General features: G+C 36.6%; 1 protein-coding gene across 10 annotated transcripts in view; it reads right to left on the reverse strand.

The window, feature by feature from the left end:
- Positions 1 to 25112, reverse strand: part of LOC117303736 (protocadherin-15-like) — a 73280-nt gene that overhangs the window by 42273 nt on the left and 5895 nt on the right. For all 10 annotated transcript variants that reach the window (XM_033788042.1, XM_033788039.1, XM_033788045.1 and 7 more), the window contains exons 2-6: positions 23773 to 24072; positions 6595 to 6612; positions 5584 to 5613; positions 2987 to 3055; positions 1844 to 1995 (exon numbers count right to left, since the gene is read on the reverse strand). In XM_033788042.1, the coding sequence (XP_033643933.1) occupies positions 1844 to 1995; positions 2987 to 3055; positions 5584 to 5613; positions 6595 to 6612; positions 23773 to 23872 (369 nt within the window). In that variant the 5' untranslated portion in view covers positions 23873 to 24072. The remainder of the gene's footprint in view (positions 1 to 1843; positions 1996 to 2986; positions 3056 to 5583; positions 5614 to 6594; positions 6613 to 23772; positions 24073 to 25112) is intronic.

Consider the following 25112-nt stretch of genomic DNA (forward strand, 5'->3'; position numbering starts at 1 on the left):
GAGGATACAGATTGTCTTTTGAACTAATGCCACTCCAAATCAACGGCTGCAGCTTTGGCTATTGCTAAGGATATTGCCAAGAATATCCTATACTTCAATGTACAATGACTCAAAATTCTAGCCGTAGCCGTAGCCGGACACAGATAATTAGTGACATGTCAGTTTTTACCAGGATATTTGGATCAATGGAGTGAAGAATTTTCAATTGTGTAAAGTCAATCATGCAGACAATGAAGTGGGAAACCGGGAAGTGTGTTCTGTTTGGTGGCAGGACAATGGACAACTGCCTTCATAGTCTGCTCATAATCAGAGTGTGATTGTGTTTTACTTTGAAAATTAGGACGATTCATATTGTGGAAAATTTGAGGCCTGTGTACCTGGGCCCAATTTCATAAAGCCTGTCAGCACAAAAACGTGCAAACGTGCTTAGCACCAAATAATATTGCATAACAGAAACAGGATAGCAGCCAAAATTACATAAAGCTAACAATTGTGTAAACTGGTGGTGCCCCCCTCAGTTTTTGCTTAGCAAAGAAATTTTTCAAGCATCATTTCTGTTTAACAGCTTGATAAAAATGGGCCCTGCTAGCTTCATTGGTTATAGTCACTTCTTATTTTGAGTCCACACCATGCACATCTTCTAACATCATTTAATACATTTTGATTATAAAAGCAATTACTCTTAAAAAATGCCTCAGGCAGGAAAGTTTGAATGTTAGGGAGAGGAAGAGGCTCTCTGTCTCAAATTGGAAACAAATCTGAGACATTAATTTTTGGGAAACCAATTAATTTTAGTGAAAAATGAAAATTCAATTTGCATGTTAATGTGACAAGTGGAAAAGGATCAAATAACTGGCAGGAAACTGCAATACAGAATAGTTTTGATTTCATAACAAACTTTTGATATTGATATGATTTTTCAGACTTTCCAATAAATATCGTTTGGTTATTAAAGCAAGTGGTTTTAGAGGCATTGCATGGTGAGGTATCAATTGGGACTCAGTTTGCAGTAACACCATGTGTATAACTTTTCTGTGTAAATTTGTTCTTTGACAACTTGTTTTGCTATTCATTCTACTGCCAGAGTAGATCTTTAAGTTCTGAAAGTGACTGCCCTGCTTATTGACTACTACCTGGGCGGAAGGTAGAAAATTGGCCAAGACTACTGCTTTTGCATAGTGGATCGAGGAGATCACTTCTCATTGTTAACTTTGATTTGACTAGCCACGACCAAATATCCCGCCAAGAATTATACAATGGAATCATGGAATTCAGTCTTAGGTTTCCACAGAATTACAAAATTATTGTCTTGGCTCCAAAAAGAAAATTATATTTTTGAGATTTTTTTACACCTGAAGATGGATTCTGAATCAGCAGCACTCAGGGTAAAAGGCAGTGGACACTATTGGTAATTACTCAAAATACTTATTGGCATAAAACCTTTCTTGGTGAAGAGTAATGGGGAGAGGTTGATGGTATAAAACATTGAGAGAAACGGCTCCCCTCTGAAGTAGAGAAAGAAGTAATTTTCCACGAATTTGATTTCGAGACCTCAGATTTAGAACTTGAGGTCTTGAAATCAACCATATAAACGCACACAAATCGTGTGACAAGGGTTATTTTTTTTTCTCATTATTATCTCGCAACTTTGATGACCGATTGAGCTCAAATTTTCACAGGTTTGTTATTTTATTCATATGTTGAGATACACCAACTATGAAGGCTAGTCTTTGACAGTTACCAATAGTGTCCACTGCCTTTAAAAGACGGCATGCAGTGTTGAGCCATTATAAGGGAGTGTTAGTTGATTCAAATCTTTCAATTTGATTTTACACTGACTTACATCTGGGTTCACTCGCTGAGCTAATAAAAGACTTTTCTCTGAAGTGTTGAGTAACACGATGTTTGACTGGGCGCTATCGATGACAGAGAGGTGTATTGTCGCATTGGGATCCATCGGGTTCCCAATAATAGGTAGGAATCCAATCAAGTCTCCTGCAGAAAGAAACAGAGTACATGAACAACTGCTAAAGGCACTGGACACTATTGGTAATTACTCAAAATAGTTTTAAAGGGAAGGTACACGTTTGGTAATTACTCAAAACAAATATTAACTTAAAAACTGACTTGGTAATGAGCATTGGAGAGCTGTTGATAGTATAAAACATCGTGGGAAATGACTCCCTCTGAAGTATTGTAGTTTTTGAAAAAGAGGTAATTTCTCACTAAAATAATAAAAGACTTCTAGCTAGAAGTCTTTTATTCCTACCTGAAAGCACACAAATTCGTCCAAGCAAGGGTGTTTTTTCTTTCATAATTTTCTCGCAACTTCGATGACCAATTGAGCCCAAATTTGCACAGGCTTGTTATTTTATGCCTATGATGGGATACACCAAGTGAGAACACTGGTCTTTGACAATTACCAAACGTGTACAGTGCCTTTAAGCGTAACAAATTTCTTGGTAACGAACAAAAGAGAGCTGTTGATAGAAGGCTATAAATCATAGTTACAAACAGCTCCTTCGGAAGTAACGTTGTTTTGCATCTGAAGGGACACAAATTTGTGCAATAAGGGCGTTATTTTCCTTCATTGTTCTCTTGCAACTTTGATGACCACTTGAGTCAACATTTTCATAGGTTTGTTATTTTTTGCATATGTTGGGAAACACCGAGTGAGAATACTGGCATTTGACAATTACCAAACAAGTCCAGTGCCTTTAAAAGATTTAATCTCTCTCTCTGAAATTGTTATTATAATTATAAATTTATGGTTAATGAATTAAACCATAGATGTCGCACGAGTGAGCTAAGTCACTGTAGCTCCCAAGCCTGAGGAAACCTGTAAAAAAAAAATGGTACCAGCAGGTACGAGAATGTAAAAAAAAAAAAAAATAGAAATTACCTATTAATAAACCCCACGCAAATCAGAGGCAACACATTTTTAATTTTTACAAGATTTTTTTTTAAAAACAAATTGAATTCATACCTGGTAGTGCATCTTCCCGGACACTAAAGCTCACAATATTACTAGGATCATTGTCATTCCGGGTGCAGACTAAAAGAGAGATAGAAAAGCAACAGGGTTATATGAAAAGTTAACAGGTGTATTCCTGAAATTGCATTTTCATTTGTTCTGGTTTGTTGTGAAGCTAATTAAAAGGCATCTCAGAAGAAGAAAAACTGTACAAGCCAAGCAAGAACCAAATGGAAAGAAGACAAGGAAGGAAGTTTTTTAGTTTGAGAGAAGAACTGAGACGAGCAGCGATTGAAAGACACCAGGTGATGGCGGCAACTCCCAGTGCGCCCCCATTACAACCTGAGAACGAGGTTGCCACGGACGCAAGTCTATATGCCGAATGATAAAGATGATGAGATGTGAGAGGAAAACCCCAGAGAACTATTCAAAGGAGAACCCATGCAGTCAGGCAGGGATTGAAAGCCAACGCACATAGTGCCCCAGGCGTGATTCGAACCGGGGTCCGAGAGGTGGAAGGGGAGGAAGGATTGCTCTACACCAACCTGACCACCCAAAGATCAGATCCTACACTGTACTTCAGGAGGCGCAGGCTGAGGTGGTTTGGTCATGTGGAGAGAAAGGAGGACGCCAACTGAGTCAAGAGACCTAATTGTGGGTGGACCCACACCCATTTGCCGACCGCGCTAGACGTGGCAGAGCTCCGTGACAACATGAAACTGCTTGGAGTAAACGCAAGGTACTTTACAAAACAAGGCCAAGTGGAGGAAAGCCAATAGGTAGAAAACAGGCCAACCCAGAACAGACTGGACAACGGTTGCACTTCTTTTCAATTCTCATCAGAATGCATATAAACCCACCCACGACAAAATTGATATAACCACTTAGCTTTTAAGCTTTGTTAGCCTCCATCAATAATGAATCAGGATTTACGACATGATCGGTTTCTCATGACACTAGACTTCCTCCCCTGATGAGGCCAACACTTTTTTTATATTTTTGTTTATGCAAGTCGCCCAAAACAAGGTTAAAAGCCACTCTAGGTTAAGGGCTACAAGGAAGAAAACATAGACATGCAGAAACTCAGTGGGGCTGAAGGTAGGAATTGACATTCCTCTTAAAAGATGGAAGATCATAGGATGAAGGGAAACATGCACCAGGCAAAATTTCCAAAGAGATGCAGTACGAGGGAAAAAGCTACTGGAGTAGCTCTTTGTTCTACATCTCCGCACAGCCACAGTATAAGGATGAGAACAAGCAGAAAGCCTGGTCTCGCGCTCAAACACCCTGACAGGAGGAACAAGGATGTCTTAATCTTACCCAACACACACAAAAAACTGTTAAATTTTAATAAGCTCTGAGATGATGTGTCAAACTGCAGGAGCTGGGCCAATTTTTTTGAGCTAATGAAGCACACTAATTAACTTAGCCAGTGAAGTGAATTCATCCACACAGGAAATTTAAGGTTCTTAGCCCTAACACCATTTACATGTGTTTTATCACTAAATACCTCTTTGCTTCAGGGATGTGATTGTATGAAAACAAAAAGTCCTGAAAATTTGATATAAAGTGTCCTATTTGTTTGGAGATAAAGCCAATGGAATTATGCCATTTGCGAGTTATGATTTGAATAATTTCTAAACTAACCGCATAAATTTGAAATTCTCAGACTACAGAGTGATGCCTCATGGTTTGGGCAAAGCTTTTGCGTAGGTAAGCGACTGTGAACACTTATATTACATTTTTAATGAATTTTACAGGATTTGAAGGCAGCCCCTTTAAGTAGAGTAAACAAATCACATGCCTACTTGTATTACAAAAGAGCTTGTAAGAGATTTGAAGGCATGCAGTTCCTTTAAGTAGTGTAACGTGGATGGGTATTCCTACAGGCGTTGCCTATAGGTGAATAATTAATCAAATATTTAGATATGTGGAGATTATTAGAGAAATAATAGCCCAGGTGCTCAGTATGACACCATGTATGAGTAATTTATGGGTGTGGGCCTTGGAATTGGTCCATCATTCAAATGGGCGTGGTTCAAATGAATCGGGCAAAACAAGACAAAACATCGTATGATGACACACTTATCAGCAAAGGTTTTAAGCTTAGCATCAAGTTACAGAAATTGTAGCGCTTAGCATAAAGTAATGCCTGGAAAAGTTAAGCTAGCAAAAGAAAAAGAACGATTGGTAATAGACATTTGAAAAGCACCATGCAAAAAGTAAAGCTAATAAAAATATTAAAAAAAAAAAAAAAAAAAAATAGTAATTAATGAATAAATAAAAAATATAAATACAACAAAATCACAGAAGAAAAAGAAAGAAAAAAAAGAAAGATTTTTTTTATTATACCCTGCTTCCATCCCCTCTCTTAAAGTGTCAATATAGTTGTACTACTGCATTTGCATGCAATGATAATATTCTGACCATCCCTTGATAATAAGCATTCACTGACTGACAAAAATTAAATTGAGCCATAATTGTAAAATTACACAATACAAAAGAAAGAGTGCCGTAGGCCTACTACAGAACTCTGAAACAATGTTAAAACGCTCTATAAATGCAATTAAGTTAATGTTAAGTTATGTTTTAAAATACTTGCAACTTACCAGTAATCTCAGTTTGTCTTCTGTATCTTGCTGTTAGTTTTGGTTATAACATAAAAAACACATTTGGTGAGTTAGTGGCCATGCAGGTAAAATGTTATACAACATTAAACAGAAAATTTAGTCAACAATTTTTAAGAGGTTGGTTAACACTCAGAACATTCTCTCAAAGAGCTACAGTTATAAAAAGTCTTCTTATACATGATGGTTTTTGTTATCATCTTTTTATTTGCATGATTTAAATATTGGCAAGCTAAGCCGAGTGGTTTAGTGCATTTATGTCCTTGAGCAAGACACTCAACTGTAATTGTTTCTCTTCACCCACAGGTTTTTGGGTACCTGTGAGAGCAGAGATGTTTCTGTTTATCATTTTTTGTTTGGTGCGCTACATATTTGGCAGCACAGGTCATCTATAGGCCTACTCCAGAGGGAGCTGATATGAAGTGATGAAACAAATGGCCAAATCTAGAAAGTTTTGTGTAATTTCCTGGAATGAAAGCAAGAATCTTTTTCTCATGTGGAAAAAACATGAACCAATTTAATGGGTTGATTTATCCCATTCAACGTCTCAGTTTTTATGACTTGAAGTACTGATTAATAATTGATATTAAACACAATGAATAAGTGACATGCATTTATAGTTAATATGAATTTCTGAATGAATTTCTTGTTATCAACATTTCTTTCAATCAATTAGTTTATGGTTAATGGTTAAATTTCAAGCAGAAACATCAAGGCAATAGACCCCTTGCATTACGACGTCACAAGCCCAAAACAATCCTCTCACTGAGGTCAATGAAGTGCTATCATTGGTCGAGAGTCGTTCGAGAGTCGCACGCACATTTCCATTGCCTTTAGCGATGGCAGCCAAAGTAAGGAGTCTATAGGAACGGTTCTTCTCAGAGCCAACACTCTTTACAAAAGTTAGGGTTTTTTTTCACATGGTGTTATAGCATTCAGCTTTTTTAATACAGTTTGCTGAGAAGATAACTCATACAGCTGTAGTGAACTTACCACGTTCATGTGAGGAACCTGTTTCAATTCACCAGGAGAGCGGCAGATGATAAAGGTCGAGAGCCAAATCATTCGAGAGCAGGGGAGAAAATGGAAGAAAAATCAACAGAATTAAATATAAGAGATGTTAAATTTGCATCAGGGATAAAGATATTAATTATTATTATTATTATTTTTTTTACCTATACACCGACGTATGTTAGCACTGTATACACAGTACTTTCCCGAGGAACCCACGACCCTTGCAATTCTAGAGCAGTGTCTTACCAACTAGACTACCGAGGTTGCCCAGTAAATAGTTGGACCACAGCAGAAAAGCAGTTGTAAATCGCTAAAGCGCTGCGCGCGCCCTCTTTGACTGGAGAGCTTGACTGGCAAGCTTGAAATCTAGACTACTCTGGCGATAGATGCTCGCCAGTCAAGCTCTCAAGTCAAAGAGGGCATGCTTTAGCAATTTACAACTGAGCTTAGTACACTATCCAAAACCGAGCACTAACGTCTTGTGCCAAGACTATCACATACATTGCAAGCCTACCAGATGCCTACCAGTATAATTTTCAATGTTTGAAGGCAAATAACCCTTAAAGGACAATTCATCGCCCACACATGACTAACACTGTTGATTTTTGGACACAGTTTTTTTTAAAATAAATGTGAGTGGAAAAAAAAATAAACACAAACTTATGGTTTTGTTTTAGAACTATGGGTGGTTTATAAATAATTTAGCCCTTATTCTTAATAAAGACCATAATTCCTATCACCCACTTACATCTTACCCAATTTTTGTTCTTGGTTAATTTTTTACAAGTGCAGCTTTATGCAACTGTGCCAATGCCCTTTAGGCTCAAAATAATGCAAATGAAAAATGTCCTCCATTTGTACATACACAGTCACAGTTATTATTTGAATTTCTACATTAGCCCTGGCATTTTGGATATTTACCAAGTTCACAATACATGTATATTGATCGTGAGTCAGAACGCTTTGAATAAAATCAATATTTCTTTGTTCACACGGGGTGTGGCCTTTGGGTTTTTTTTTACTGATAGAAATCGCAATTATTCTCGACGCCCACATAAACACGATTAAAGTTACCAGAGTTACCAATGTTCAGAGTGTATTTCAACGGAGGATTGTACATGTTTAACAGACTGTTTAAACATACTTGCAAGCCGGCTATAAAATTGTTGGCCTACATTTTTGGTTTAATTTTAAGCAAACTTAAATCATTTCTCGTAAATATGTCATCATTCCACTTGAGACAATAACACCAGCAGCTGCATGTCACTGAATGACAGAATGAATTAACTTCAGCTGAACCAGCTACATCCATCATTGAAACGCGAAACGTCTATGAAGATGATTCCTATTTCATTCAAATTCTGGGAAAACAACAATAAACAATAACAAACTGGAAGTATTCTGAATATATTACTACATTTTGGTCAGCAGGAATAACAAATTATTTTTTGGTTTAGCAGCGCATGTATGAATGAAATGGGGCACACCTTAAAAACGTGCTAAGCACAGACAAATGTGGTTACCAGAAACAATTTACCAGCCAGCATTCCACAATATTTGTTTCAACTGGTGCTCCACACATTTTCAATTAGCAAAGAATTTGTTTAAGCAGCCTTTTCTGCTAAACATAGCTCTATCAAATGGGGCCCAGGTCACTAGTCTAAAATCTATTCTACCCTGAAGCATTTGACAAAACCAAACAGTACAAAACTCCATCTAAGTTGATAGCTATCGGCCTATTTATGTCTCCAACGCCAGGCAGAACTGAAATATCTCGGATGTTCTACATGGTGATTGTATGCCATTATTAATGGAGTCATTTTTTGCAAGGAATTCCGCCATCCCACTGGGGAGGTATTTTTCTGTTTAAGTGGCTCGGAGAAGATGGAAGATAATGAGGAAGTCACCCCCACAGAGATGAGGCAGCTGATGGATCACATGATGTAATCAACGATGAAGTTTGTCAGGACCCCCTAACTTCCCAATCAAGGATCACTTGCCGTCAAAGACATCGGAATTAATAACTTATGCATATCATTTACTGCCTTGATATTATATCCGTATTAAAGAGATTTGGCATTCTCTACAAACATCTTGTCACATGTTCTTGAAGTTTTAAACTAATTTGGTGGTTTTTTTCAAGGTAAATGTCCCAAGTTGTGCTTGCTACTGTATTTTTTTATGACTTTTATTTTTTGTACTGTTCTCTGTTAATTAACTTTTAAAATGTTAAGTTCCTTTTAAAAAGAAAAGCACTACTGTATATTTCTACCTTGCTTCTGTTTGCCTTTTATTTCTTGTTCATTGTTGCTTTTAATTTTGTTTGTGGTTTGTTTAAACTTAATTAAATTGTTACCGGTTTTATTTGAGACTATATTTAATCCTAAAATGATTCAGATGTGAAGTGAATTCCGTCAACAAAAGTAGAGACTTGATTAAAACATTTTGTCAAGTCCTTCGTTTCTCATTTCTGAAGATCATGTTGAGTATGAGTTGTACTTTCCAAGAAATTGAAAAACTTTGCATTGTCAGATGAACAAAGGAAGCAACCATAAATAGACAGCAATTTTGGTATAAAGAGACATATCACATGCCTGAGAAAATCATGGATGCAATAAAGTCAAATGCCTCAGTCACCCGGGTCATTGCCAGTTGCTGCAATGTGAAATGGTCCGATCGAACTTTACAATTTTCTCAAAGAGATGCCCTTTGCTATATAAGGAGAAAACGCCTTGGTGCCCTTTGTATACATTGCCCATTCAGAAACAAAGCATTAGACCTGGGCTCAATTTCATAGCGCTGCTAAGCAGAAAAATTTGCTTAGCATGAAATGTCTTCCTTGATAAAAACAGGATTAGCAACAGAATTTCCACGTGATTTTCAGGATACATGTAAGCAAACAACAGCTGAATACCAGTAACAAGCAATATGCAACAAATTGAAATTTGGTTGGTAATCCTGTTTTTATCAAATTTTGTGTCATCCATGAGTGGCACTGAACAAAAAGCTTGACAAAACAGGAAGACTGCCTCAATCGGGGGTAGACAGCTCAGTTTGTAGAATTGTTACTCCATAGGTTTCGTCATTATCTTCAAATCCAGTTTGAGTAAAATTGTCTTTGTTCATCCAATAGATTGATTTAAATTTACTCATTAATTTTTCTTTGTGGTCTCTTACTTAATAATCTTTTAAAAGGGTAACTTTTACATGAAATTGTCAATCATCAACATTGTGTTGTCATTACCTAAGAGCCACGGCTCTTTGTATTGCTAGGGATGACCATGACTTTGTGTCGATATCATAATAACAATAAAGGGAAGATAAGCTGACAATTTAAACAGAAAAAGAAAAAGAAAAAGTACAGATAAGAACTCTTACAAAGCATACAGCCAATCATGGATGGAAAAGTCATACCCCAACTGGATTAGTTTCATAGAATGCAAAAGACTTTAAAAAAAATACCTATTATTTAAACTGCTGTTCTTGATACAGCCGAAAAGATTTAGCTTTGAAATTCAGAGTGACCTTTACAGTGAAAGAATGCCCATTATAACTTTTGGTATCGTTACTCTTACTGCGAATCAGTGTCCTTCATGAGAAATTACCCAAACGCCAACGCTGATGCTATTACAGTAATAGGCTTTTAAAACTGACGTCGCATCTTCATTTAAGAAAATTGCAACGTAAACACAATGGTGCAATTTATTTCATTACCTGAGGGAAATGTTGGACAGTGTTAACTACACAAGTGATCTATAGTGTATTGAGCAGTTTGGGATGTGGAACTTTCAAATTATTTCATTAATTGTAATTATAAGCCCAAGAAAGTACATTTGCTTAGGACTTTCGAAAAAGAACATGAAGCATGTAATGTCTTCATAAGGCATTGAAATTAATGAACCCCATTACTTAAACATTGTGATGTTGTTTATGGATAAATATAATTCATAATAATATAAAATATAGTAAAGTATTCATCATAATTAACAGGTATTTTTTAGTATTCACCAGTAATTTGTCATTTGAGATGCATGGACAGTATATTACCCTGGGTGACTGTGTAATTTTTTCAATTCCTTATCACTTTGGTAAATATTTTGCTGATTACTACTTATCCATGCTTAGCGAGGTGACCCAGCAGGTTACCAACTGCATCTCTGGCCACAGAATTTGTATGAACACTAACCCTTAGAAAGCTTAGAAACGATTCATGTAAGAATTGTTTTAAAATTCTCCAAACAAAAATTACTTGTTAATTAGGCAATCCTTTCTCAAAATAGTTTAACCTACCAACAGCTGCAGTGTGTATCACCAAGTAATTTTTTATGGTCATTTATTTTTGGAGTGATTTCCCCAAACCCTCCCAGCCCTCCCTTTAAACCATCTCATCAGCTCCCTTAAAGGGTCTATGTACTTTTTGTAGGACAAAAAAGACAATGTCTACAGATTTACAGTTTGAAGATAATGATAGTAGAAAGCTTCCCTGATATTAATACGTGCTGAGGTGCTGTAGTTTTTGAGAAATGAGTAAAACAATGTCATGAGAGTAGTTTTCGTCTCAGTTATCATGAGACAAAAATTATTTTAGCATGTAAAAACGTATTTTCATGACATTGTTGTACTCATTTCCCAAAAACTACAGCAGCTCAGCAACTAATTTTTTAAGGTATGCTTTCTACTATCATTATCTTCAAGCGGTGTAAGTTTAATGTCAATCTGTGGAAATTGTGTTTTGTGTTACAAAAAGTACCCAAATCCTTTAAGAAGACACAGGCTGCGCTGCCAAGTATGTTGCGCATCAAGCTGAATTAATCACAAGAACCATCCCTGCCCTCGCTCACATGTCACTGGTTTAATTCTGTTTTCCTTGTTACTATGTGGTCTTTGCCTGATTGGCATTAACTTTATTTCTAGACTCTATGCCAAGTGTCATCTTTTTTCTCCCCTAGTTTTCTCCCCTTTAATACTTTGTAACTTTGTAATGCCAGGCATTTGATTTTTACACAAAAGTTGCTGATGTTTTTCTTTCATTTTTGCAAGTCAAAACTACAAAAACTATAATAACTACAGTCAAGGCATACAGAAGTGCAAAGATCAAAAAATCGAAAAATGAGTGGGGCATAAGTCACAAAAATTTTAACTTTTGCTTTTAACCCATTTCAGATAAGCAATACGTTTCTGTATAGCAATTTTTGAAATTAAGCCAAAGCCTTTTTGAGAAATGGCGGACACAATGCTACAACGCTGTAAGGTTTGGGTAAATTTGTCTGTATAGACACCACAACCAAACAGACACTCCTATCACGTCCACCATACCTCAAAAAGGCCTATGTAGGAAACTTGAAAAATCTTTAGAAGCTGAAAAGAAACCCCAAGTTGAGCAGCCAAACAGATACATCTTTAAGCCTTGGAGTTCATCCTGGAGTCATATTTTCTGGTGGATGATACAGACCGATCAATCATGCATGACTATTGCAGAAGTCAAGAGCATCTAGACCCTCATAAAAAAAGGCCATAAAATATTTTAACATCATACATGTACAAGCAGCTTTCAAACTGCAGGCTTTGGAGGTCATAAAACCTTGTTTTACAGTTATTTGCATAAATTTAAAAGAGTCTAGTCATCCAAACCACATGAGAAACTGACTTGGAAAACTTTACCAGTTGGGTTTGAACAAATTTACTGAGGCGAGATTTGAACCAACATAGTTTTAACGTTTTCCAGTGGTTGGAAATGTTTATTATTTTGTGGTGATGCAAAAAGAATATTTTTATTTACTGTATGTACATAGCAAACCCATTCCCGGTTAAACCAGAGGAATTATTGTGACTCTTTGAAGTTTGAATGTCTTCTCAATTGGATAGAGCCAGAAAGTGGTTTGAAATTGGTTATTATTTTGTGGTGATGCACAAACCATTTTTGTCTGGTGTACTTAGCAGGTGTGCAAAGGTAAAACAGCGTGAAAAGAAGACAAGGCAATTTAATTAAAAAACCCACTCCTAATTAAATCATTTGCACCAAGTCATTTCTATACAAGTGTGACGTACAAGAATAGTCACAACAACGTTTTTATACAACAGAAATATGAATAAAAAGGAAAACAAATATGACCAGATAAAAAGTGCATAATATACTACAATGTAGCCTACATAATAATAACCTTACTTATAAAGCGCTTTTCACATTGCGGGCAGTGCTATTGCATCTAATTATCTGTACATGTCGTCTATATTTAGAATGAAGAACACAAAGTTGTCATAATTGGTCGTGTGCATAGAAGAAGGAGCCATTTTCTGAGCCATTTTGTTGCTTGGCTTTTGTTACTAATAATAACTGCACTGTGTGTCTGAAAAAGGCGTAGAGAGCACGCCCTTCTTCCACTGAACCTCCACGCACACAATCAATTATGGACATTTCTCGACTAGTTTCTCAACTGGGTATAATTTTGTGTCTGTGAACACACAAAAATAATGACAACATTTGAATGCTGAATATAATTTCCTACTTGTGTAATTAGATGAAAATAGAGCAGCCATTTATCATAATTAAAGTAATAAACCACAAGGGAAACTGCTCAACCAATAATAATTTGCGTGTGCCATAAACGAAACCATGTGAATAAAAATTGATGAAAACCTTTGTGTTTATGTCCACACTGAAAAATTCTACCTCCTGCAAAAATTGTGTTTTTGAGGTCCACCGCTGCTAATTCTAACTGTGTGGGTGCCGCTGTAAAATATGCAGGCAAGAGACTTGGCCTATATAACATGACCATACATGTATTAAGTCACTATACCCGTACATTGCATACTCTTGAAGGCCGCCAAAATCCAATGTCAATATTTCCAATGTCTCGTTAAAGGTAATAATAATAATAATAATAAAGAGAAATCTATAAAGCGCAAAAACAATAGCAGAAAGAATCCGCCTCAAGGCGCTGGAAAAGAACACTTACAAAAAAATCTAGGCCAGACAAAATTTATACAAATCAGAGTGTTACACAGTAAAATAGTTTAAGGAATCTAGATACAGAAGGCTGGCAAAAAGTTAAAAAGTTAAACAACCATTTTAACTTCACATTGTTCTGTTCTTATCTCCTTAAATGTCTGGCCAGTATTGTAAGAAAACAAAACACCATGAAATGTTGTGCTCTGCTCTCAAAAACTATATTAATAAACCACAAGGTAAACTGACTGGGTACATATTTAAAAATGATTTAAAGTTGCACAAAGAAATGATGACTAAAGTGGGATTTGAACCAATGACATCCTGCAATATGCCAGCACTCTACCAACTGAGCTATCTAGTCCTATACCGCGGTCTCTCTATAACTTTATTCGGTGTGCCAGTCAGAAGCCCTTGCTGCCAGCTTGTATATTTGACCTCTGTAAAATGTCTTGAATAGAAACAAATTATGTTCAAATGTTGACCTTGAGTTTGGAACATTATACAGCTTTCAATTCTGTTGAGAAAAGAAGCGTATTCTTAACGCCCTAAAAGCCTGCCATGAATCTTGTCTTATACGTCCTTTTCACGCTTAAAGCCATTGGACCCTTTCGAATCCGAAAAAAAAAAAGAAGTTCACAGATTTACAAATAACTTACAGGGTTTACAGAAGGCAATGGTGAAAGACTTCTCTTGAAATATTATTCCATGAAATGCTTTACTTTCTGTGAGAAAACAGCAAAACAATATAAATTCTCGTTAACGAGAATTACAGATTTATCTTAAACACATGTCATGACACGGCGAAATGCGCGGAAACAAGGGTGGGTTTTTCCGTTGTTTTCTCCCGACTCCGACGACCGATTGAGCCTAAATTTTCACAGGTTTGTTATTTGATATAGAAGTTGTGGTACACAAAGTGTGGGCCTTGGACAACACTGTTTACCGAAAGGGTCCAATGGCTTTTATTGTTCAAATAAAAACAATTAAATAAAGTATTAGACTGTGTCAGGGCTCGGGAATTTGTTTTTTTCATTTTCATTTTGGTCTTGTACAATCATTTCTGGTCCAGTATAATGCGCCTTATTTATGACCGTGCGAGGGCGCTATAAATAACAATGTTATCATTTCTGGGGGTCTACACGATTCACCCTGCACAGATTAATAGGCGTTCTGTCACTTTTGTTGCGTCGTAGTTTCAATTTGCTTTGGAGGTGGATTATAACGGCTCCTTTAAAAGTCTTATTGTCCGTGATGGATTAGATGGCTATGGTGGTAATGTGTTCCAATCTACCCATTTCACCCGACGTCATCATCAGAAAAATCTTGAATGCGCCATACTGGTGGGCAATTTCACTGTGCCTTTTCATATATAACTCTATGCCGTGCGTTATGCAGTGAAATGCACATTTTAGGCGGCGCGGCGTTAATACACGTAAACTTAACTTGCCCACCAACATGGTGAGCGTGGCATCAGTCGCCGCACGTGACGCGCGTGCAAGGGGCCAATACCCCCAGAAGTAATTGAGAGCGCCCTCACGCGTTCAAAAGTATGGCCCATTGTTCACGCAATCAAAAATATGGCCCATTGTTGAGCTACAAAGCCAAGGGGTCTTATGGATTTTCTCCCAAATTTGAGTCCTCTGAAATCCTTAAAACCATAGCTAAAAATTGTACTATGTGAATTTATTACTTCATGTTTGGCTTGATAAAAGGGTACCCTTAAACAGGTTTTTAATTTGTCTCTCCGTGCGTTACGTGCATTTAATGGCAGTACACCAAGGTAAAAATATGTAAAATTTCAAATGTTTGTCTTTGCATGTACCAGCGTGGGAAGATTAAAAGCATCGTTGGAGCTGCAGAAAATAGAAAATCAATAGTCATAACAGTAATACACCAGATGTCAGGTATTAGGTCTGCCGAGTGGTAATGTATTGTCACGGGGGATAAGATGCACGTGATGCTCTGCATAGCAGTAATCCATATAGTGCTACTACTGCATTGGCATCATATATTTTGTTAATCACATGTAATTTGGCATGATGACCATGAAATGTAATCAGGGAGACGGCGTGGCTAGTGTCTCGATTTTTTCATTCAAATAAAGGCATGCAATCACACTCATCTGAAGCTACAAGTAAAAACAAACTAGGAATACTATGGGTTCGAATCCCACCCAAGTAATATGCCTGTGATTTTTTTGCACAGAACTTGGGAAAGTACTGAGTATACAAGAGGCTCACGCATATCGGTGTAAGGGTGAAACCAAAAAAAATTACTGAAAACAAATAGTATTTTGTATCTTTGTATCTCGTTGCAGTACCCGCTGCCAAAACATAGGATTCGAACTGCCTCTAGCTACCGGGCAACCTCGGTAGTCTAGTTGGTAAGACACTGCTCTAGAATTGCATTGGGTCGTGGGTTCGAATCCCACCCGAGTAACATGCCTGTGATTTTCTTTTACAGAACTCAGGAAAGTACTGAGTATACAAGGGTTGAGGGTAAAACAAACGAATGAAAACAAATAGTAATTTCTATCTTTTGTATATTAGAATCAATGTTTCCACTGACAATTTGTATGAAAATTGTTCTCAAACAGTCACTATGTGGACAACTAGCATGAAAGTTTATGTTCCCAAAAATAACTGTATTTAGACAATTTGTAGTGAGACAACATGACACATGTCAACCTCTAAATATAGTATGCAATGTCTAAACTTGGATGAAATTCAATTTCAAATCAATTGAATCCTTTAAGATGAGTATGCCTTAAGGTAATTATTTTCTTGTGGACTGGCACGGACTAATAGTAGGACTGTAAAATTGAATCAAACACATGTAAAAGACATGTGTTGTATGCTGTTGATGACATTTCTGATCACTGCATTTGGATCACTTCCTTCAAAAATTGTAACCTTTTCAAATTTATGTCTGAACGTCAGCACAAATCAAGGACGAAATCGTCAACTCATACTCTCATAGCATTATAGTTCCAGACGGAACTGCAGGTTTTTGTGTCCTGTTTTCAAGAAAATGTCTATAGAGAGAAGAACTGCCGCTCCTCTAAATTTGACAAATTTGTTGTTCGTACAGGAGAATCCCATCCAACCTGCAGTATTTGTTAACTGCCTACAGTATGTAGGTCGTATTATTGTAGAAGAAGAGGCAGGCCTATAAACACTTTGCATTGAAATGTCAAGGTACATGTATTGCTGTAAAATGTCAATAAGTGATAAGTGCTGTAAATATAGCCTTGCTCAGAAATACAATTTTCCAAGAGTAGAATTAATTGCCTTGTTTCGTTTAATTGAAAACCATAAGGAATTTGATTGTTTTGTTTTTTTACTGTTGTGGAACTTACATGTAACCTCAAAACGTCCACTTTGATAGTATGAAATAATATTGGTAAGTTTTCTGTTGATGTATTTCAATTTATCATTAAGTCTGCATACTTCCGTTAATTTTCTTGAAGAGTTCTGTGTCAGTTTATATAAATTTGTTGCATTTTAATCTGGCGGGTGAAGGTTCGAATCCTGTCCTCTTATTGTGTGATTGTGTAGCACCACTTGGTCCTGGATCCAGCAACGCTAACAAAGATTTTGGGGTAGATACTTTAACACACTGGATACATTTTCTGTTTGCACAAACTCTGAAAGTGATTGCTTTTACAACTACCTACGCAAACACATACTACACCAGATAATTAAAGGATAATGAACTCAGGTAACAGTGTAAACACTGACCCTAAAGACTCCATCAATGAAATTCCGCAGACTAAACATTTGATTAAAAGTTGAACCAATTACCAAACATGAGGGTATTGATACTAAATCGTTGGCAGATGAATAAGATTGGGTTTGCTGGAGAATCTGAAATCCACTATATCATGCTGCCTCCATCTTGGTCTTGTTCCTCGTATCGAATAAGAATAATGAATGATAATAATCATTTTGCAAATAGGAACCAGACTATTTTGTTCTTCCAACCTCAGTTTGGTAACATTGATTTCAATGGGAGAAAATCAAGATGGCTGCACCATGATAAAGGTCTATTGGAGCCTCTGACAGTTAAGCCTGGTTCATACTTCTTGCGCATGCGATACAAATTTTGACATTATAGGGATGTTTTCGCAGGGAATGTTTCGCAGGAGTTCAGCACAAGTCAACTGATGCAAACAATTTGTTGCTAATTTGTGACGTCAAAATTCGAATCGCATTCGCTTTGGAAAGTATGAACCCTGGTTTAGGTTGTATGTAGCCAAAACAATGCAAAGTCATTGCTAAGCAATACTATACTGTGCTTAGCAAGTTTTTGTGCTTAGAGGCTTTTTGAAAATGAGGCCATATAAAATACGGCCAAATTTAATGGGTCTCTGCTTTTATAAGCAAGCCAAGAAGTTAAGCAAAGCATCGGCACTTACAATTATAAAAGCAGGAAATCCGTGCTTGCATATTTCGCAGGTTAGTAGGATGCCCGTGCATATTTCACATTTTCGCTTACAACTAGCGCAAAAAAAGTCTGTGCCGTCTGTAAGCGAGAAATGGTGATCCCAAGCGCAGAGTTCACCAGTAAGCAGAGCCATGAAATTGGGCCCAGAGGTATCAGGGTTCATGAAATCCAAACCATGGAGAAGCAAAGGCAATCACTGAAGGAAATTGATGTATTAAGAGAGTGATTGATGGTGACAAGCCTGAAATTCCACTCCTTGATTTCTCTAGGAAAAAAAATGGCCAGAACATCAGAGTCAGAGCATCTTTGGTGACATTTTTAACGGGGCATCGACACAATTAAAGGCCGGCCAAAGACACCATTATGTCTAGGGTCATACCAGTGTGTTTTTAATTGCTTATTGGGGTTGACAGTTCATTGTACAATACATGTATGTAGGCCTAAGGTAAAACACTCAATAATCTTGAATGTTAATCATAATGGATGCTGAAACCTAAGCTCAGGAATCTTTAAAGAGCAGAATATAATCCTCCAATTGGGACGCAGATAATGGTTGATTAGACATGACAAGGAAGGGGTGTGTATAGTTCATTTCGCAGTGATTAAATCACGTAACAAATCAATAGGCCTACAGTGTGTGGGTTGATGACAGATTGTGACTGTTTCCAATTTGATAGTGACATGTTCTGATGGCACAGAAAGCTTATCAAGAATTTAATCTGGAAGATTAAAAAAAAGCTTTTATATTTACAAAATAATGTGTTTTTGCAGAAAAGAAGAGGAGTAATGACTTACCACTGATCATCATTAATTTGTGTCGGTCATTATGACTTACAAACATGAGGCTCCACCCAATTTAATTAATGCATACCAACATTTTTGTTGTAATGAATTATTAACATGTCTATATGTACAATGTAGCCTAGGTGAGGACCAACTGTTTTTTGACATTATAGTAATTGAAAACCTGTAAACCTGTATTGACATAACAATTCAATTTACTCTCTGGTGAGAATGATTATATGCATAACGCCTGTGAGGACTTCAGCTATTTCTTGACATATTTAGTCATTGAAAAATGTACCTGTTTTGACATAACAACTCAATTAACTCCAGTGAGAGATGTCACAGCATGTTTTTGTTTAGTAAAGACTTTTATAAAGGCTCTATGAAGATTGCTCTTGCTTGACGAAATCTTGGACAATCCCTGTGCATTTTTTAAATTAACGTTTCCGTTACTACCTTTACTTCCAATTTAAAGCTTTCTTGAACAAGAAATGATCAGAGGTCAATTTTGAAAAGCTGTAGCAGAAAAAGTAGCAATAAAAGCACAAAAGCAGTTATGCCTATTGACCTGATGTCATCATCGGAATTATCTTAGAGGCGCCATACTGGTGGGCAATGTCACTGTGCGTTATTCAGTGAAGTGAAGTGCGCATTTTTAGACGACGCGACGTTTACATGTAAACATAACTGCCAACCAAAATGGTGAGCGTACGACAGTCGCCGCGTGTGATGTGCGTGCAAACGGGGTCAATACCAGATCAGCAAAACAAATCTTATTTTGTGCGAAAAGATGCATTCATACACCACAGACAAGACAAGGTTTTGCATGGTCTTTTCATTTTGTTCTTAGAGCATTAAAGTGATGTGATAAAAAGCACCGCACTATTGATCAGAAAACTGCATTATGGCTTCAAATCAATAATGCATTACATGTGGAGAAAGTCTTCCCTTTTGGTACATGAGGATAATGACAACATTCTTCTGTCCTCCATCAAGCTGTCTCAGAATCAAAGTGAGAAAATACCACAATCAAATGAGAACACAGTTTTTTACATATTTATATAATCTGTTTTTAATTGAATAGGGCCATAATGCTATAAGAGAAAATGTATCTCTATTCTTTTCTCGTAAAGATTATGTTGTATACTAATTTGTGTCCACTCGCCACACCACACCTGCAACTTATATATCCTGTGAGGAGTTTGTTGCAGTATTCGACAGATACAGATATTGATGAGAAAAGAATTCAAATGAAACACTGATAGAAAAAAACTTTTCGATTAACCTTAAATTAAAAAAAAAAAAAAAAAAAACAAACTATATTTTGGTAGATAGACCTCTTGGTGCTCTGCAAGGAAGCATAACACAATTCTACAAAGTTCAAAGAAATGTTCAGTCACCCATCCATTAGGCACAAGGTTGAAAAACAAACAACAAAAAGTGTCTGATAAATTAACCCTCAAGGTTCTCTTGCAGGTCCTATGTAGAATTCAAAACAATCAATAAGGCTGATTGCTGCCCTTTTTGATATATAGCCTTTCCCCAAAAATACATTTAAAAAAAATAAAGCATGCTTTTGTTGTTTAGTTAGCATCAAATCATTGGCAAATTGTGTGATTACTTATTGAGCACACAGTGAATCGGATAACTGTTTGTGAAAAGATGACAAATATTAGATTCACCTTGAAAATTACAAGCACTTATGGTTAGGCCGACTCTAATTTTTTTGTTCAATTGAATTACAACAATAATGTAAATATCTCAAACAGAAATAAGTCTTTCAATTCTGTTAAGTAACAAAGTGTTTAATATACCAGTACCAATGGAGACAAAAGACATAAATAATTCTAATAAATAACAAATGCATGTCAAACTTTGTCTGCATTTTTCTATTGCATTTTGATCATGGTCCTGATAAATATTTCTGGTCCATTTTGAGGTACAATCCCTGCAGTCGTGGGATTTTACCCCAAAGCAAAGCCCTGCATACAAACATATTAGGGCTACATGTAAGAACTCAAAATGATATTGAATACTATTTAAGTTGGAAAACATTTTAAATATATATATCAAATTTTATTTCTTTATTCATGAACTCCAAAATGTCTGCAATTAAATTCTGACAAGCCTGATGGCCACAAAAAGCACAGCCATCCCTTGGTATTAAGACGTTAAAAGCCACAGATGGATTGAACGCTTTTAGATTGAGCACAGGAGTTTTGACAAAAGGAGCACGTGGGCGTTGCCCTTCTCTCGCTTCTCTATGAACAGCACAATTTTCGTGTGTAACCATGGCAACAAACAATGGCATACTTCCTACCTTTTCTAGCAAAAACAACGACTGCATGTTTTACGATTTTTGAATCCTTAAATAGAGTGACAAATGTGTCATAGACAGAGTGTTGAATGGTTTCAAATTTACCTCAATTATCAAAGGGTTATTTGTACAATAGATCTAACTATACAGAGCAATTTAATTTCAGCAAAGGATCGACCCACCATCATGGATTTGTCTTTCATGCACAGACTTGGTTGTATCACTCCATGGTTGTATTATTTGAGACACTAAACTCATTTCATAATTAGCAATGTGTGTCAAGGATCCACCAGTACAACATCTTTAAACATTATTGCAGCATGCTGGTGTGTCTAGTGTTTTTTTTTTCGGGGGGTGGGGGGAGGAGGATGACCCTAAGTCTTTATTGCCAACTGGTCGAATTAATTGTGAAGGTTTTTTTCCTACTATCCACCATAAAAATATGTTTTTGAGCCTTGCATTGTAATAATATTTAGTTCAAATAAATGTCACTTGTACTAGAAACAACCCTTTTACCAAAATGTACTCTAACCGGGAACTAACATCATATTACAAATAAGACTAGTATAATACTACATTTTCCGAGGGTTCACATTTTCCGAGTGTGCACTCGTACATGTGTGCAATTGTGAATATTTCAGGGACATTGTGCAGAAAATGTCATGCACGCGATAGTCACATGTAACTTAGTTTGTTTCAGGCTCATAAATGCAATTATTCATTGCATGTGATGTAGATAGGTGATTGCTCTGAAAGCTCAGAATGCATACATTTTTATGTAATTATGTTTTATTAAATTATTTCTGTGACGTCAGTCTATTTGTTAAAAGTGTAGATTATTTTTACGAATGTACACTTTGATATGAATCTACACTTAAGTGTAGATTCGTAACATAATCTTATCTACAGTTGCGTGTAGATTCAATACAAGCTTTAGTAAATTGTTCAACTTGAAAATTACTTTCCAAACTGAAAGATAGCATGAACTTTTTCAAACTTGTTATTTTTTGTTGTACAAATGTGTTGTCAAATTAGTGAATTTCTTCAGGTTGTTTAACAATACATGTACGTCATAATTTTTAAATTCATAGCCGAGTTCAAATAAATCATCTGAAATTTTCCAGCTCAAGTGGAAAATTGAATTAACGTACAAAAACATGTCCTAAATATGAGACCTGACAATGGAATGAAACCTTTTGGATCAGGCTGGCCTTCAGCCGTGTTGCATTTCAATCTCAACGCCATCTCAAAAGATATTACAAATTCATTGTCATAGAGTCAGTAGATCCATGAAATATCAAATTATGCTTCCATTGAAATCAGAACCATGGAATTCATTTAAATGAAGGATAACTGTAAATAATGGGAAAGGTTGTTTCTGACTTCAGTGGGAATGGAAACAATATATCCAACATGGAACTTGCAGTTGGTGGTCATGGCAATGTTCATCACTTTTTTTTCTCTCGTTTTTTTTCCCCCAACGGGCCAAAGATTTTAATTTGTACTGATCATCCGTACACTATAAAATCTTTTCGGGGAAAAAAACAACAACAAAAACCAAATCAAAAAGGGGAAATGGAAGAGCGGAAGAATTTGGAACACACAATCTGAGAAAGGATATCTGACAGAAACTTTTCTAAGATTCATTTTGGGGGATTTCCATAACAACATTAATTACTTCAAAGAGATATGATTCTCAAATGCTTTATATTGAAAGCAGCTATACTTACTGCCATTAATTGTTAGAATGATAACCAAGCGTGTTCCTTCCCTTTAAAATTGGGCAACACAACCAAACATATGTACAGCTAGGGTTAATTAAAACAGATGGCCATAAATTAATTTGCACTTTTTTTGCAACACTTGAGATGCTGATTAGAATATCGGCAATTGTGTCGACCATATCCTCATGAAACTCTCAAGGGGGGGGGGACCCCTATAATTAGAATCAATATTGGCCTAATGAACTCGGTGTCACCTGTATTGGGGCGATTAATCCTTGCCAAGTTGCCTGATGTGTATTTATAGCGTAGAATTGTACGTGCCAGTCCAGCTGAAAAGCTAATATAAAAGGCTTGGTACTGATGGTTGACGTTGTGAAAACCGAGCAGGCCTTAGTAAATTATAAATTATAGCTCCCCACAGAGCATGGGATCTATTGCCACTTAAAGGAAATTGACACTCTTGAGCTATTACAACAACTAAACCTAAACTGACAGCCTTTGTATGACGCTTTCCAAACGGTGCTATTCTTGACAGTAACATTGCCCCGAGTATTAGGTAAAAATAGCCCAAAAAGAGAAAATAAGTAAGGGATGAACAGGAAAATTTGGAGTTCCACTTTCAAATTACAATAATCTAATATAGTGGGAATAATGGTTAATATTGTAGATTAATTATTTTGTTCCTACAGAACTCCTAATAATAAGTAACAAATACAGGCCTGTGAGTGGACCATTAAATAAAGAGCTGAAACACTACATGATGTAAGAATGATCATTTGCGCCCATCACGCATTTACGCTGGTCGAATCAGGGCTGCGTATTATTCATTGCAAATTTGGTGACATCAAAATTTGTGTTGCATACTGCATTCGCAAGGAAGTATGAACGGGGCTTGAGACTTGCACAGTCTATAGTATAAAATAAATAATGCATACCTTCACACTGGTGTTGAGATATGTTGAGAAGAATTATAGCAACGACGACACAGAGTAAACACTGCAGTCTATCTATTCTGCTTTTGTATGCCATCATCATTTACACTCCGTCTTCATCAATCCAACGCACAAGAACTTTACAGGTCCTTCTCCTCCAGCAATGGCAATCTCACTGCTGACTTTTTGTTGATGCTGCAGATCTGTGGAGAGTAATACATCTACAGCTGGAAGACATCATCTTAGATGGTGCATAGGATGGTCGGTGAAAGGTTTTGAGGAGTGGATGAACACTTGGTTAACCTAGACCAAAATTGTAAAGAATTGGAAGTTTAAGAGATGTTAAGCAATGGATTTGTTTTCACAGAACTCAGGAAAGTACTGAGTATTTACAGTGCTAACACAAGGGTAAAACCAAAATTGGAAGTTATATCAGTTTGCAGTTACCATCTACTTTGCTGTGTAGATTTGTTCTTTAAGATCTTGTCTTGCTACTACTGTCGGTAGGATCTGGCCATGGCAACAACTTTCACTTAGTGGATTGAGGGGACTTCTCGTTTGGCCAAAGCATGTTGAATTGAAACAAAGACCTCTTTCTTACTTGATGTTTATCTTCGGTTTTTCTACCCCTACTGCGAAATCTTGGGCATTCTAAATGGTTTATGATTTTTGTGACTTGATCAATAGTCCACCCCCCCCCCCCAAGAAAAATGGCCTTTATGCCTTTACTTAGGCCTATAGCCTATATTGAATGGGTTTTTTGTTTGCATGTTGGCAATGCAATTGGCCTGATACAATACCTTTTGCACTGGGAGAACATTGGTCTCTGTTAATTTTGTTTTATATTTTTTATAAATATATATTCTCTCTTAGCCAAGCCCATTAGAAAAATGGGTTAAGAATTTGATGAATTTACGTCTATTGACCCTCACTTTTTATAGACAAACTATACTTCCGATAATTATGATTAATTATTCAGCAAGGATGAAAGGAGATGCGCTTGACCGATCCTTCTAATTAACCCGACCCTCCTTTGACAAAACAAGGTGGTTCTATAAATATAAGAGTGCAATATATATGCAATTCACGAGTTCAAGGAAAAACATTGTCTACATATTATGCATCCAAGCTTCTTTGGAAAGTCAGTCTTTTAGATATGATTACTACATATGTAATTAATCACAGGCCTCAAAATAACCCACGGCAACCACAGCAATTGCTGTAGTGCCCTTTGCTTTTCCAACACAAACTCACATTTTTCCCATAACAGTGCCCCTTATCAGAGGAAAATTGCTGTCCCCCCTTCTCAAGAGAAGTTCAAGGCCTGAAACTGGTTGCATTAC

The sequence above is a fragment of the Asterias rubens genome, chromosome 20 (assembly GCF_902459465.1).
Source record: "Asterias rubens chromosome 20, eAstRub1.3, whole genome shotgun sequence".
In the NCBI taxonomy this organism is placed as follows: domain Eukaryota; kingdom Metazoa; phylum Echinodermata; class Asteroidea; order Forcipulatida; family Asteriidae; genus Asterias; species Asterias rubens.